Below are 15,187 nucleotides of genomic sequence, written 5' to 3'. Positions count from 1 at the left end.
CAAGGTTTGTTAGTGACACATGACATTTAATTATGTTTTATGTTTATTTTATCGTCTATTTACGGTCTTCAATTTAATTTACGCAATTCACGCCCTCAATAAATTACTTTCGCACGTGGTCGAATCCTCTTACAGTGTGCCACGTGAAAAATGTGGCGTGGCAAGCGACTCGTTCTTCACTCATAATAAGATGGCGAAAAGGAAGAACTGGTCCATTTGTATGGTTATTTTTTTGTAGCGATGAGGTTAATCAATCCTCCTATGTAAAACATGTAAAGAGAGCCCACCCACGAGCGCGATTGGTTTACATCCTATTTCAATGTCATGCCCGAGACCCTTCGCCATGGTATTGGCCACGCCAAGGAACACGGAAAAGGAGTGTCTCGGAGCACGCGATCGCCCTCTTGCCGGCCCCAAAAGGTAGCCGGCCGTCCTCCCCCCTTGATTCTTTAATAATGATCGCCCAAAAACACACTGACGGCCTCCCGCCTCTTCTCCTCCCGCAGGCGGAATGCCCACCCATTCAGATGGAGCCAGTGGACCTGAGCGTCAACAAGTCCAGTGGCGTCGGGGGCGGAGGGGGCGGCGGCCCCCATTCTCCCGTCGTCCTCCAGGTGCCCCGGTACAGCCCCCAGCTACCCTCAGGGTCTGCATCCTCCGGCAACGGCGTCGACCTAAGGATCAGCAATTCAGGTAAATGCATTCCCAAATTTCTTCTTTGAAATTTTTCCCCCATATTTTAATCATTTTCTTCAAGATTGATTTTGTTTGAAAGCAGGTTTTTGACTCTAAACTTATTAAAATGCCACTCTTTATCTGTATCTCGGATAAAATGGATTATTTTCCATGTTCGTGTAATGGGCAATATATCTTTGCCAGAAACTAATTCAACTAACATTTTTTTTGGCTTCCAATTAGGAACTTTTCTTTCCGATAAAATAATTGTTTTTTTCAATTATATATAAATTTTAAAACGCATGTAGTTTTTGTTGTATCAATACTTCATACTCCGCCTTACAGTTTTAGGAAGTTTTTAGCGTTTCTCCAATTTTGTAAATAAGAAATTTCAGATCCGCACGATCAACATCTTTTCCTTTATAAAGCGAGTGCAACCTGTCTACTAAGATCATTTCTCATAGTAAATTAAATAGAATATTCTAGACAAAATTGTTGTGTGTAAATGCGTTTCCCAGTACAGCAAATAACAGTGAGAACTATATCCACAATTATTTTTTTTCAAATCTTCATGTATTTAACAGCGATACCGTACTCATTATAATTTCTTGTGTAAATGTAAATCAGGGTAAACTTTTAGCATCCATTAAATTTGATTTTTGTTTATTTTTACGCAGTCATTTTCTAATTTCCTGCACTTATTCAGCTCCGAGCGTAGTGTACAAGTATTATGAAAGTTTAAACATGTTTTTTGATTGGTTGTCTCCTGTCTAATTTCTTATAATGGCTCTCAAAAGTGCATTAAGTGTAGCACTGTTCCGGTAGGTATACATTTTCTTGAAAGGCTTTTTGGCTAGGAGCCACCATTGTCGACATAGCAGCTTTGAGTAAAATGCACTCAATGCCAAACTAGAATCATTTTTCACCCTGCTGATTCTTATTGCTGAGTAAAAGGTAAGCGAACCGATGAAAATCGTTCGGCAGCACTAATGTAACTCGAGATCAGTGAGCATCAAAGGTTAGCAGAAGGAATATCAATCTCGATTAACTTTTATTTCTCTACTCATGCTCATAAGCGACCTCTTGAACTTGGAATGGACTTTCACTCAATATTTATATCGTCATGCCCTTGATCTTCCACTCTTTCCCTTGAGTTTGCGATATGTTTCGTCTAATCTGGAGTGCATTGAAATGCACATTGCCTCTCGGACCAAAAGAGGAGCAAATGGAAATTTACGAAGGGTATTCGACTTAATAGCTCGCAAGAATGTATTTAGTGCGTGTCAAAAGTGGATTTACGGGAAAACGAGATTACCATCTCCAAATAAAGTGCATGCATTTCCCATTTGCGAGGTTGCTGAACCTCGAATTATTTAGAATACCGTAGATTTTGTATGAAGATAATGGAAAAATATTTTCTCCTTAAAAACGGTTGATCCTTTTCGGCGGTTAAAAGTTCGATGCCTCTGTCAAGAGTTCCCAGATTATGAATGTAAACTTTTTGGGCAGAAGTCTTTCTAAAGTCAGCAATAGAGCATGAAAAGTTCTCCTGGGTATTAAAAAACTCAAAAGAATTGGGAGTAATGGCTGGGACCCGGGAAGTGAGTCACGGAAGTGGAACGTGATAAAGATTCATAAGCCACTAGAAGTACCACAACCGTTTAAATAATGAAATATTACCGTGGTATGCCTGTCATTTTTCCAGCTCTTCGACTCCTCCCGACCACCTAATTTTCTTTTGAGAATTCGTCACACCGAAATGCCACTTTGATATTAAAAAGTTTTGCTTTGAGGCATCTTCCAAGAAGCGTGGCGCTTACGGGTGGGAATTGATTCATCATGAGCTCGGTCCCCGTTAAAAATTCAAGCGTTAAAAAAAAAAAAAATATCACTCGAGGTTAGCGGAAGACACACACACCTGCCTCACGACCCGAGAGGATGAAAGCAGGTGTCTCTGGGCGTGGCGCGGGAATGAAAGCCACCCGCACCCGCCCCGGGGACATAAAAGGGGCGCACACTCTGAGCGCCCCGGTGTGGTCTCATCGGCGGTGAAGGGACTCGTGGGGGGTTGGACGTGCGTGAATTCGCGGAGAAGAGGGTCGGTATGGGAGGGCGGGATGATCGTTGCGTGGGCGGCAAAGGAGACTTGGGGGAGGGGGTAGGACATTCTAGCATGCGGCGGGGGTGTGGACGGAGTAGTCCCGGGAGGAGCTCTGGGGAGGAGTCGTCGTTTCAGTCTACTCGATGTTCCCGGCCCCCATCGCCAGGCCCCACGGGGACGAGGTGGCCTCTCCTCGTCCTCCCTTCTTTCCGCTTCCACCTCACCTGCCGTGACCCCCGTGACAGGGGTGGGTCAGAAGGAACGAGCGCAAATGTCTACCCCGCCCGATGCCTCTTCGCTTTATCTCCTCAGGCATCTCTCGGGTTTCCACCTTTCCAGCTCCGTTCCCCCGGATGGATTCGCCGCCCCCACACCGCCGACGACAATCGACTGTGTTTCGAAAGAAGAATCTCCATGACAATTAAAAATGATTTGTACTTTGCCAGAGATCGGGCGGCCTAGTTTTCGATGCTTCTCGTCGTCTATAGTGGTCTTAAATGGTCTTCTCAACGGCCTTTTGACACGCCGCTTGTGAATTTCTCAAGACTTGTTACTTTTTCGACCATTTCCATCCCGTGGCCTCAAACGCCCGATCGCTGAATGCCTGCCGACTCGCCACTTTGTGCATTTGGTTGGCCCTCTCCTCCACCGTATTTCGCCATGAAGTTTCATTCGATTTGCGGGTAGTCTCCCGCCCTATGGGAGAGTCAGAAATTACGAGAAAGAGCTGGATCGGTATGTCGAGCGGATGAAATGGAGGAGTGTCGCCGAAAGTTTGCGTGAGAGCAGAGAGAAAAACGGCTCTTACGGAGACGGAAATTTCAGGCTGAAGTTGGAATAAATCAACTCCAGGAGAAAGACGACTGTCTCGTTCACCGAAAGTAATTACGCTCTAGGTTCCGATTTCGGGCCATTAAATCATGTCAGAACCAGTTGCGGGACTTAATTTATGTAATTGGACATTGGTTGCCATTATTTTATTTTCATTTCTTTGGTTTGCGACCGCAGTTCCACAATTCGGGTCGTCTCCTCACCGCTTGCGGATGATAAAAACACCGGAGAGTCCAGGAGTCCCAGTGTACACAAACGTATCAAGACATATTCTCTCTGTCAAACGGCATACAGTAGCAGTGAAGAAGAGTGAATTATATTCATTGTGCTCATAAGTGCGCAATTAACTCAAAGGCATTCAAACTCACGATATATTTTATAATTTCCGACGGAAATTTATTACCGCGGCGTTGGAAACATGAAACTAACTTATGGAAATAAGTTCCTTTGCCTCGAATGGTGTCATATGGTACTGAAAACAACTGAGTTTATAAAGTGACATCATAGTATTATTTCATCATAGTACCCAATACTCCTATTGTCCATGGCCTCTGCGATCCTCGTGCATAAATTTCAAAACACATCACGATCCCACCATTCGCGTCTCTGCTTGCAGTTTGCCAAGCGATGAATTACGTTTCGAGAGTTTCGTGAACAAACACCGTCGGCAGCGTAAATATTAAGACGTCCTTCAGTTTTCAGCTCAATTCCTATCGCGATCCACGTATCGTGGATCATAATTGCAGGAGAAATTGAAGGCATTGTCTAGCACAAAACGTCATTTTCGTTTTAAAATTCACTTTTTAATGTTATTCCATATTATGATATTTAATTATTCGTTTATGTTTTTAATTTTCTCTGTCCCATAGTAAACTTTAATCGCTGACATCATTATAGCGAGTAATGGAGAATAGAAAGGGACATTCTGTTAAAACGTCGCTGGGAAAACATTGGAGTTAATTTCACGAGTCGCAGCCTTTGTAATTGCCAATGGCAACCACTCTTTCATTTCGATGCGTCAACATCTCATTGACGGAACAATTGAAAAAACTGTGGCACTCGCTTAGAAAGGAGGATGGAAACGTAATGGACACGAACAGAGACAAGAGGAATGATTTAGGAGAAGAGTCGTGAAAAGAATATTCCAAAAAAGGAAGGAAATGGCGCACATAGGGACTTGATAGAAAGGTGACGGGACGAGTGCAGATTGAAAGGTGTGGTGAAAGGAGATGGAGGGAAAGAGGAAGGAGATGATTGTTCGGGTTGTGTGTGTGTGAGAGAGAGAGATAGAAGGGGTGAGTGGGAAGGGTTGGGTGTGCCGTTGGTGGCATGAGAAGTGAGACGGAGAAGGGGGCTTAAGGAAGGAAGGCGAGGAGTGGGGGAGGGACGGTGTGAGCGTCAAGTCCTCTCATCGCCGTCCCTTCCTCCTTCAACTCGGATCATCATCAGCACAGAGTGAAAGGCTGGCCGGGAGGTGGTACCCTCGGCAGCGGATGTGGGAAGTGAGGGTGGATGGGTGGGGAGGGTATTCGAGATGCATGATTCGGCCTGGGCGGGGTGAAAGAGGTAGAAAAAGGCTGGGGAGGAAAATAGGAAGGCACGACTGCGAAGAGACGCATTTCTCCGAGCGGTGATCTCTATGTCCTCCCTTTGTTCAGCTTCGCCCCCACCGCGAGGAAAAAGGGCAAGCCAGCCAAGAGACTCTGTGTGTGAGAGAGAGAGATGGGAAGGGCTGCGATCGCGAGAGAGAGAGAGTCGAGAAACCTTTCGTTCCCTTTGTCGCTCCTAAGGTCGTCCCTACCGAAAGGAGTATTTTTTCCCCCACTGGCCGTCCTGTGGTGAGGGAGGAGGAGGGGAAGGAGGGCCATTGGGAACGGAATGTAGATCGCCTCGCACTTTTTCGGCTCGCATCGAGAACGGAAAGTATCATTCTTCTCCTTTTTTTTATTTCCGACAAAAGAAGTTCGCGCGACCCGGCGCGTAAATTTCCCTCCCATCTTTCGGGCGAAACTGGCGCGGAGACAAAGGACTTTATTCCGAGCGGCTTTGTGTGTCCGTGTGGTCCCTCCCTGCATGAAACCCGGTGCGTCTGTCGGAGGAAATAAGTCACGCTGTACATTCAAGCCGTGCGAGTGGGCAACTTTTAGGAATAAAAAAATCGGGTCTCTTATGACATGAGAAATTCAAATTACGGTTGGGAGTAGAAGGGCTCGGTTTGAAACTGCACTCGTACTGAGAGGAGCCAAGTAAATACTAGAGTCGGATATAGTAATGCTATTATATTTTTTTAGATCCATGTCGAAAGGGTGTAAAAATCTCTGGATGATAAATTTCTATTTCAAGAGCAAACAATCTGCGAGTATCATAATGATAGTTGGCTAATATTTATGTCGTGAAATGCAAGAAAATTGGTAGCATAGATGAGAAATATTTCTGCGGTTAACTGGGAGAGGTAATTTAAGAATAAAATTTGGAATATACTGGATGAAATTATGGACGACCTCTTTTAGCGTCATTAACACCACCTATTTAGTATCCATGATTCTGTTTCATTTGGTGAACTTAACAAACAGTTAGGTTCGAGTTAATCAAGCTTTACTTAGCTATGAAGCCAAGGCGTTACATTCATAACTGAACACATTATGAAATCAATATGATAGGCATTGAATGGAGATAGATCAAAGAAAAGGTAATGAAGTTTTCAAGAAGGGGAAGATTATGTTAACCGTTAACATTGGATGGCAGTAATAAGAACAGGGGGAACAGTTTTCCTATCTTTGAAGTATTTTGGGCCAAGATGTTCAAAGTAGTAGGGACATCAGAAGAAAAATTACTCTAGGAATAGAAAATTTCACCAAGACGAGGAAGTTAATGACAGGTGTTCTAAGTAAGGATTTTACAAAAGACTAGTGAAAACGTTGATATGCAGCGTGGTTTTTTACAGTGCGGAAACATGGTCGTTAAAGAAAGGTGATAGGAGTAGATTGAAGGCTTTTGAATGTGGGTGTGGGAAAGGATGGAAAAGGTAAAGTGGACAGAAAAAATATCGCAGAGGTACTGGTTATGGTGAGGGAGGAGACAGAGAGTTGGGGGAGGTCCAAAGGAGATAGAAAAGATAGATGTAGAGCATTTTGATTGGTGATGAGATGTTGAAGATTGTGATCGAGGAGAGAACTTTAAGCATGCGAAGTTAGGGGAGAATGAGGATACGGATGATGGATAGAATGAAGGGAGATAGAAAGTACGTATTCGGAATTGAAGAAACGTTTAATGTCGTCTAGGGTGTCAGATTGTGCCATTTTAGGACTAGCTATTTAATTTAGCGAAGATCAGTCTGTGCCCATCCGAAAACTAAGTAAACCGGTAGGATTATGTTTAATTGATAATAAGGTATATAATAAAATAGTATGTAGAATTTTAATACCTAACGGATCAATATCGCTCTCGTTTATCGGGTCGGATACAGAGGTTTACCAATCTAGGTGGCGTATAATTGGATGTGGGTGAAGGAACTGCCATGTGTAGAGGTCATTTTAAAAGGACACGTGGATAATTTAGAAGAGTAACTGCTAAGAGGATATTAGAAAAGTTGAATCAATTATAGAACACTGGAGGATCAAATGCTCAAAATAGCTGAAATATAAGTTAACAACTATGTACAGGGTTCGTCTGGAAAATAAGTGTACTGACTCCTGGGCTGGGCGCGCCGCTCCAGGCGCGCCCAGCACCGCTCTGACGGGCTGCGATTGGAGGGGGGTATGTTGGCAAGCGACGCTGAAAAAGACAGTCGGCTCTGAGCTGTGGTGTAGTGAGGAGCTCTGTTAACGCGAACCTCCACGCTCGACCCACGTCACGGAACGCGATGCCGAAGTTTTTGGAGCAGCGTTATTCCATCAAATTTGCGGTAAAGCTTGGGAAATCGTCTACCGAAACTGTCGGTATGATTAACCAGGCTTACGGGGAGTCAGCCATGTCCAGAAACATGATCTTTCGGTGGCACAAGATGTTCGTGGAGGGCAGAGAAGAGGTCGACGACGAGTCTTCGAGAGGTTCCCGATGATGCCTTCGCGGGAGCGTTCCAGGAATGGGAACGCCGCTGGAACAAGTGTATCGACTCACAAGGGTCCTATTTTGAGGAATATTAGCTTAATATATGTAAAAGTGTAATAAATTTTTTTTCCTGAGCTCAGTACACTTATTTTCCGGACGAACCCTGTATAAGGGGTCCTCGGGGATTTGAAGATTAGGAGGATTTACGATTTTTATTTTCCCTTCGTAATAATTGGCTACATGACAACATAAATCGGAATGGTCCCGTAGACGGTGTATAAAATGCATTATTTTCATCAATACTTTTGACTATAATCATATTTATATTTCATTTATATAGTATTATATGATAAACAGTATAGACATCAATACATTTTCCAAAACTCGTCATGATCTGCTATTTCCGCATTGAATTTCAATTGCACTTTTAATTTTGGAGCTTAGAATTTTGACTCCGATCTTCGAAATCTAATGTGAACGCCGAAAAACAAAACTCCTCTGCATATTTATGAATGGATATGGTATCTATATACTTCTTTACCTTGCTACCGGTGTATTAAGTAGCATGTACGGCCATAGTGACCGAGTCCTGAAAGCATCCGGGCCCACCTCATGGGAACAGGAGGGCGGGTATGGGGGAGATGAAAGAAAGCAAACCCAGCCCTTCCTTCAACCTCCCCTCTTGCCGCACGCGATTCCACTCGCATTACAGTCGGTTGGGACCCCACCCCTCGATCCCCGTGTCGTGAGGAGTTCGCAATGGTTGCGGGTGGGAATGGGATGGGAGGAGAAAGGAATTGTACTCTGCCGCCACGATGACTAATACCTAATTGGAGGGGGAAGCTATTTCGTAAAACGAAACAGTTTTGTAATTTCCGTGCTGCCCAAATTTCCCTCTACCCTTCCTCTTTACTTCTCTCCCCCTCTCTCTCTTTTACCTCGCATCTCTCCCCTACTCTTTCTTTTCACCGAGTCGTCCCGTCTCCCTTTCTCCGTTGCCTGCTCCTCCCAACGGCGACCCTAATCTCCTGCCCCCCACCTCCCCCACTCGATCCCCTTCCCCTCCTCATTCCATGAATAAAAAACGCATTCTATCCGTCCACGAATGGAGTAGCTTCGATGGGTGGTCCGACGCGGGGCGCCGCCTCACGAATGCGTGGCGATTGAGCTATCAGTGCGTAATTTGTCCATCGCGCAAGAGCTTCAATCTTCTTCATCTCCCCGTCGTCAGCAATCCGCACTCTCCCCCCCCCCACTCCCGTTCTCCCCAGCCTCCCCAACCGAAACGGAGAGTTGATCCTCTGGCGTGTCGGACGAGGTGCTCAAAATACCTCTCTCTCTCTCTCTCCCCCGCTTGTGGACGGAGATATCTCGAGGAACATTCTTGCCCTCAAGTATGAACATCTTGTTACCGTTAAATCATTTAGAGTACTTATTTCGAACCTCCGCCGATGTGGCTCGGATTCGGCGATGCTGCTATCGTTACATCGGATAACTATGCATTTACTCCCTCATTTTGAGAAGATGGGATGATAGAACCGAGGCGGGATAGAAGCATGCCTTTTTATTCTTTAAATTAGTTTCTATCTCCCCCACCTTCATTCCAGTCGAAAGTCACTTACTTGAAAGTTATCCCAATGTCTTCTTTTATTTTTGGGATACGATACAGCATTATTTCCGCGAAAGAAGGATTTCGATAGCACAGCTAAACTTTTTTCTGGCTCTAGTTAGGTTTCTTCAGCTTAAATGAGTTCCAGCATAGTTCTGTAATATTATGAATTTTCACTATCCCGTGTTATCGCTCATTAACAGCAATCACGGCGTTCTCGGCTAACCTAGTCGTTCCTTTTCTTTCATTCGTCTCTGCTCAGGAGAATATTAGTTAGCCTTCAAAAATAAACGTATCGGTCATACCGGACAAATCTATCGTTCTAATTTGGTGTTCTGCTGGTTAACGTAATGCCGACACCGATATCGTTCCCAGGGCCAAAAATGGATGAGTTGAGCATACTAGGAGTCCGGAGAGTTGTCCGTGTCGCGAGTGGGTCTCATGCGATTCCACGACTTTCTTTTTTTGGGGAGGTAAAATAAAATTGCGGCTCTGCTTGCTGCATCTCCACCCACGCACGAGTTCATCTCTCTACCTCCCCTCCCTTCGCCTCATCTTTTCCATCCTCCTTCCAACCTCCCGCGTGACCTTCGGCCAACCTCCGGCCCTTCGACCCGGCGACTGAGGAATCTTCTCTCTCTGTGTTCCTCTCTCTCTCTCTCTCTCTCTCTCTCTCTACCTCTCTCCACCCCCGCCTCCCACATCTGTATCATCATTCTTCCACGAGCCTCCTCCCTCTCGCCCAATACACCCCAGCCCCGACGGAGTTGGGAGGGAGATTGAATGCCGGGACGGAGGAGGAGAAAGAGAAGAGAGAGAACGGTGAAAGGTCGCCCGCCTCTCTGTTGCATCATGCACTTACAACCACGCGGCGCTCGTCGAGGGAAGCGCGCATATTGCCCCCTCCGCAGCCTCTCCTCCACACATACACACCCTACTCCCTTCCCGCTCTCTTCCCATGGCTGATAACCTCCTCCACAAAAATGCAGGACACGACCGTTGATCGACGAACTGACTCTTTCGTTCTCCTCCATCATTCTTCGCTTGTTTATTTTTATGCACACACCCCTCTTTCGTCGCCAGGCATTTTTTTTCCACCAGGATATCGGCGCCCATGGAAGATCCGGTTGATGGAACTGGATTGGGGTGGTGGGATGTTTTGGGTACGTTTGACTCGAATTGTGACGATGTCGGACAACTCTGTCAAGAACGGACGGAAATTCGAGATCCCAATTCAGGATATTTGGATGATGGGTGGGATGAATTATCTACTGACTTCGCGCACCGAGAGTTCGGGTTCCATTTCCTTCGGTGGCGGATTGTTCTGAGGAATTCAAATCCCTGTTTGGTTTCTGCTCTTTTCGTGCTCAGTGATGCGCCCATCGGTTGGAACGCGTTTTCCGGGAGAACTCGGAAGGAGGTTACGTCCGGAGCCCAAATAAATTGTGGCTGATTCATCAGACAGTTGGTTCAAAGCTGTGTCAGCAAATATGTTAATTTTAATCAACCGAGCTTATGGATTTCATCCCAGTAGAATTGTCATTTTTTCGCGTGGCCAATTGAATTAATCCAACCCTAACAGCTGTGGCTGACTAGTTGTAGGTCAGAGTGAGAGAATTCACCTCAGAAACGTATTTATGTATTCGCTGTCAATATGATCACTCATGAAGGTATATGGTCCGAGGCAACAGTTTGCAGTCAGTGTGCTCTGATGGCCGAGTCGGTGTCGCTGTTCCGTATACGTACTCCGTAAACACAGTATTCAATCTCAACACAGCATCACTCTTTCAAAACCAGGAACTTTTAGTGGCTATTATGTTGGCGTCTCATGAAGCAGTTTTTGAATAGTATTCATCCCTTTCATAAGTCTCTATGTTGTCGAGTATATTTCCGAGTCCGTTCTAGGGCGATCGAAAATTATTTAGGATTCCCTTACCGTTATTACCGTCCTTGGATTATTTGCCATCACGAGCAGACAGGTTAATCAAGACGAGTCATTAAGGTTGGAGTTGGTACCCTTAGTCATGGTGCAGACCTTGGTATTCACTGGCTATTCTCCACCTTTACAGAACCTCCGAGGATGGGGAATGATATATTGTTAACCCTGTTACGTGTTCTCCCTATGGAGCAATAAAATGCGGTATTCATTCCTTGCTATTTTATGAAAACATATTCTTGGGTGTATTTCGATTTAAGTACTGATGCCACAGACGTCCTGTGACGGAATTATCTTCTCTTGGCTCGCTTCAGTACAGCATGACATCTAATCGGTAGCAAAGAGGTTAAAAAATTTCGTGTGATATGATTGTTTGGGTGGATTCACGATTTTTGTTATTACTCCGCGAAGAAGAAAGGGGAAACCATAAAGACTCGGAAATTATGGAACTCACCATTTCTCCTTGATCGTCAGACCGATCACCTTTTTTTTGCATGAACAGACGCTTGAAATAACATACTATAGACACATTTCACGGCCTCTCCCATCCAACACGCTAGCGAACAAATGTGGGGCGAATTGCACTCTTTCGAGAAGTGTCAGACTCGCCGCGGTGTCCACCCTGATTTACCGTGAGCTCCAATTTCCCTCGCAAATCAAATCCGCGCTCCAGCAGGTAGGAGATCCGTCGTCCCATCCCCGCGATTATACGGATTTCGCGAAACCGCCCCAGGTTGCGTATCCGGATCGCAGGCGTTTCATTGCGACTCCCGTTGCTCTTCGCGGCGCGGCGGGGAAGGCATCGGCAGTTCATAAAGGCGTGTGGACTTTATCGATGAGATCGCAATGGTAATGCAGCCTTGTTACGCCGCGGGAACGGCTTCATTGCGAGGTGGTTGGTGGTTGCCGAGGCGGAAAAGGGAGTAGAAGGAGGTGGTGGTTCCGGATAGTTAAGGGGTGAGGAGAATGGGGGAGGAGGAAGAGTAGTAAGCGATTTGCCGTGCCATCTAAACGCGACCCCGCTGTTCGCTCACTCACACCATAGGGCGAGCGCTCATCTTAATGGAGTCCCGAAGGGGTGAGCCTGTTGACCGTTTCGTCTTGCCCTTCGTCCCCGCGAACAATAATTTCTGGTTTTTTTTTGGATTCTGGGTCAAGAATCAGATCCTCACGTCCGGGCGATTTCTCCTCGTCACGTACTTCGCGGATTTTGGTTTTGTTTCTCATTATTTCTTTAAAATATCAAGCCTAATAGAAAAATGAATGTTTTATCTTTTATTTTCTTCATTTTGTTTGATTCCGTGAGGCCGTGTGACGGAGATTATTATGAAACCAGTCATGAGCAAGAAAAAGTACAATTAGTGAGGGATGTAATCTGTTAAATGTGGAGAGGCTGAAATTGTAGGCTGCGAACACTTGAAAATGTTGAAAGAAAAATAAATGAGTGTCCGAAAGAATTTAAAATTACATCGGGGAATTTTTTTCTTTCTATTAAATCTTTCTACGATGTAAAATATTTTTTAAGGTGTTGGTTCCCTGACTTGAATGGATAATTGCGCTATTTCCTGCAAAATCTTTCTTTTTTCTGCATTGTTTTACATGTCCTTGTCCTCGTTTTGCCTTTTTCGAGCCCCTGGCTATGATCTTAAGTATTTGCTCTTAAGTTATGATTTTTGGTAGCAGCGCATGAAATAGAGAAACATGTGAATTAAATTAATATTTTATTATATTTGGTGAATTAGATGTATTTATGAATCTCACTCATCTTTGCTAGAAACTATGGCAATAGTCCATCAAATTGTATAAAAATTTGGAATAGGAAATGTAATCGTATTGAACCATGTCTTGTTATATACTTCATATACCACCTGACATTTCCTGTAGTGTGGTTAATCTGTTTATGCAAAATTCGACGATGAAGGTGATTAATGCTCAATAGATAAGACCTCTTACCTCAATTATTATTTATTGAGAAGCGATTCATATACTTTATGGCATGTATCGTCAACCCTAAATAGTAATTAAACTTCCTTAGATCCTCTCTTTATTTTTATTCTCTCCTTAACAAAATTCTGTAGCATAAAGTTTTATATATTAACTATGCAGATGTGAAGTTGAAAAAGCTAGTTACCTCTTTAATATTGAACTTGATTGATACGTTCTGAGAGTGCAGGATCATCTTACATTAATATAAGTGATTGTAGTTGCAACCAAAAAAGGAGTCAAAATGTGATGGCCCTTTGCCAGAGCATGATGTAATATGAAAAATGAACCACGGCTTTTCACTGCCAAACGGGAATCCCAGCAAATGCTTTCGTGTCCCCCCGCTGATTAGCTATCCCCAAGGAACATGTTGTTCGGGTCCTGTTTATCATCATTACGTTTTTATTTTTCACAATTCAATTTCACCGCTTCGCTGCATTATTACCATCCGTGGCATTGCGCCAACATCCGATGTTTTTAACGCAGAGTTTGATTAGTCGACATTAAATTTTAAGTCGCGCACCTCAGGGCGAATTTTCCAGGACCATCGGAATACAATTTCCCTTGTTGCTAACCACCACCTCGTAATTATGTTCGATGGTTTACATATATTGTGTGAGTGTCGTAAAACGCTCCCCGCAGTTGTCCCTCGCACGATTCCGGCGTTATCTTCATAATTGCAGTTGCGTGGTGTGATTAAAAAAAAAATTTTTTAATATGTGCACTGACGAAAAAAACGAAGCGTCTGAAATGAAGAAAACCGCGAATGACTCGGGCATTCCGAAACAATTACCCATAGGTCGATGTTATTTGTCGTGCATGAACTTATGAACATTTCAGCTCAACCCTTCTTGCTTGGCTTCCAACTTAGGAGCTCCCGTGGCAGGTTAAACAGCTTATCCACCTTTTCTATTGCATCGCCTCCCGCTCCGCTACCGTGAGATTTAACGGCTATTGAAGATTTCCCGTACGACTCAGTGCTGCAATTTGAATCGCATGCTGCTTGCCGCTGTCTTCCAGCGTCGGATGAGCTCTTTGTATTACTTCAGCTTTATCTTCTCCTTGCCCACCGCCACCATAAAGCTTAAGCCTCTGCATTAGTCAACCCGAAGGAAATCCCATTACTGGGAAACTTTAGCAGCTTTTGTCACAAATGCCTCATAATTAAGGGGCATGAAAAATTATTATTACCTGTATGAGAATTTTAAAGCGTAATTAGAGTCATTTTCCATCGAAGCGGTTTTCCCCTACCAATCGGTAGTAATGATGACCACATTCGACCGGCTGAAATTGAAACGAGACATTTCTGAGAAAGCAATCTATGTAAATAAAAATCCGCTATATGAGACCATGACTTTCTTTTGCCATTAATGATTATCTGCTGATTCCAAAATGTAATTAAATAAGTGGTTTAGTATAATGGCATGGTGATGCAAGAAAAGACAATTATATTGAACTTGTCAACACAAGTTAACTTTATAGCGTTCTCGTGCACTCATATTTACATCGTTGCAACTTGAGTCTTTAAACAGTATTAAAACAAATTTTCATTGATAGACATGTAAAATCATTGTTAATAAACAATTGATTTGCGTATTTACATTCACACATAGATAGTGGACGCACGTATTTGATTTGATATTAATTGATTCAGGTTCATCGCACCACAATAGAAAAATCATAGTAGACTGTACAGATGAACACATTTTTCTATTTGTAATATCACTTAAAGTAATTACAAATTTTAATATTGTTGTGTAGTTAATATTATCCGGATTTCTAAAGCTTTTTAAATATTTGAGCAAAGATAATGAAAGATGCTGAGATACGATTTTAAGTGCTTGTCTAATTGTAAAAACAATGCATGATTTGTCAACGAGAGGGAATATTTTTTCCTCTAATAGCTCAATTTGAAGTTTTCAAGAAACTTGAAGCACTTTTGTTGCGTTGCCGTGAGTGTGGCGAAACGTTTTGCATGTTAAAAACCTGCCGTGTTTTCAAA

General features: G+C 43.8%; 1 protein-coding gene across 1 annotated transcript in view; it reads left to right on the top strand.

Annotated features, from left to right (window-relative positions):
* The first annotated feature begins 527 nt into the window (after positions 1-527).
* Positions 528-15,187, top strand: part of LOC139688183 (Krueppel-like factor 6) — a 354,621-nt gene continuing 339,961 nt past the window's right edge. The window contains exon 1 of the mRNA XM_071585609.1: positions 528-693. Within this exon, the coding sequence (XP_071441710.1) occupies positions 528-693 (166 nt within the window). The remainder of the gene's footprint in view (positions 694-15,187) is intronic.

The sequence above is a fragment of the Hetaerina americana genome, unplaced genomic scaffold (genome assembly GCF_022747635.1).
Source record: "Hetaerina americana unplaced genomic scaffold, ioHetAmer1.1.p SCAF_2, whole genome shotgun sequence".
NCBI lineage: Eukaryota > Metazoa > Arthropoda > Insecta > Odonata > Calopterygidae > Hetaerina > Hetaerina americana.
This window is presented reverse-complemented; position numbering and strand designations above follow the sequence as displayed.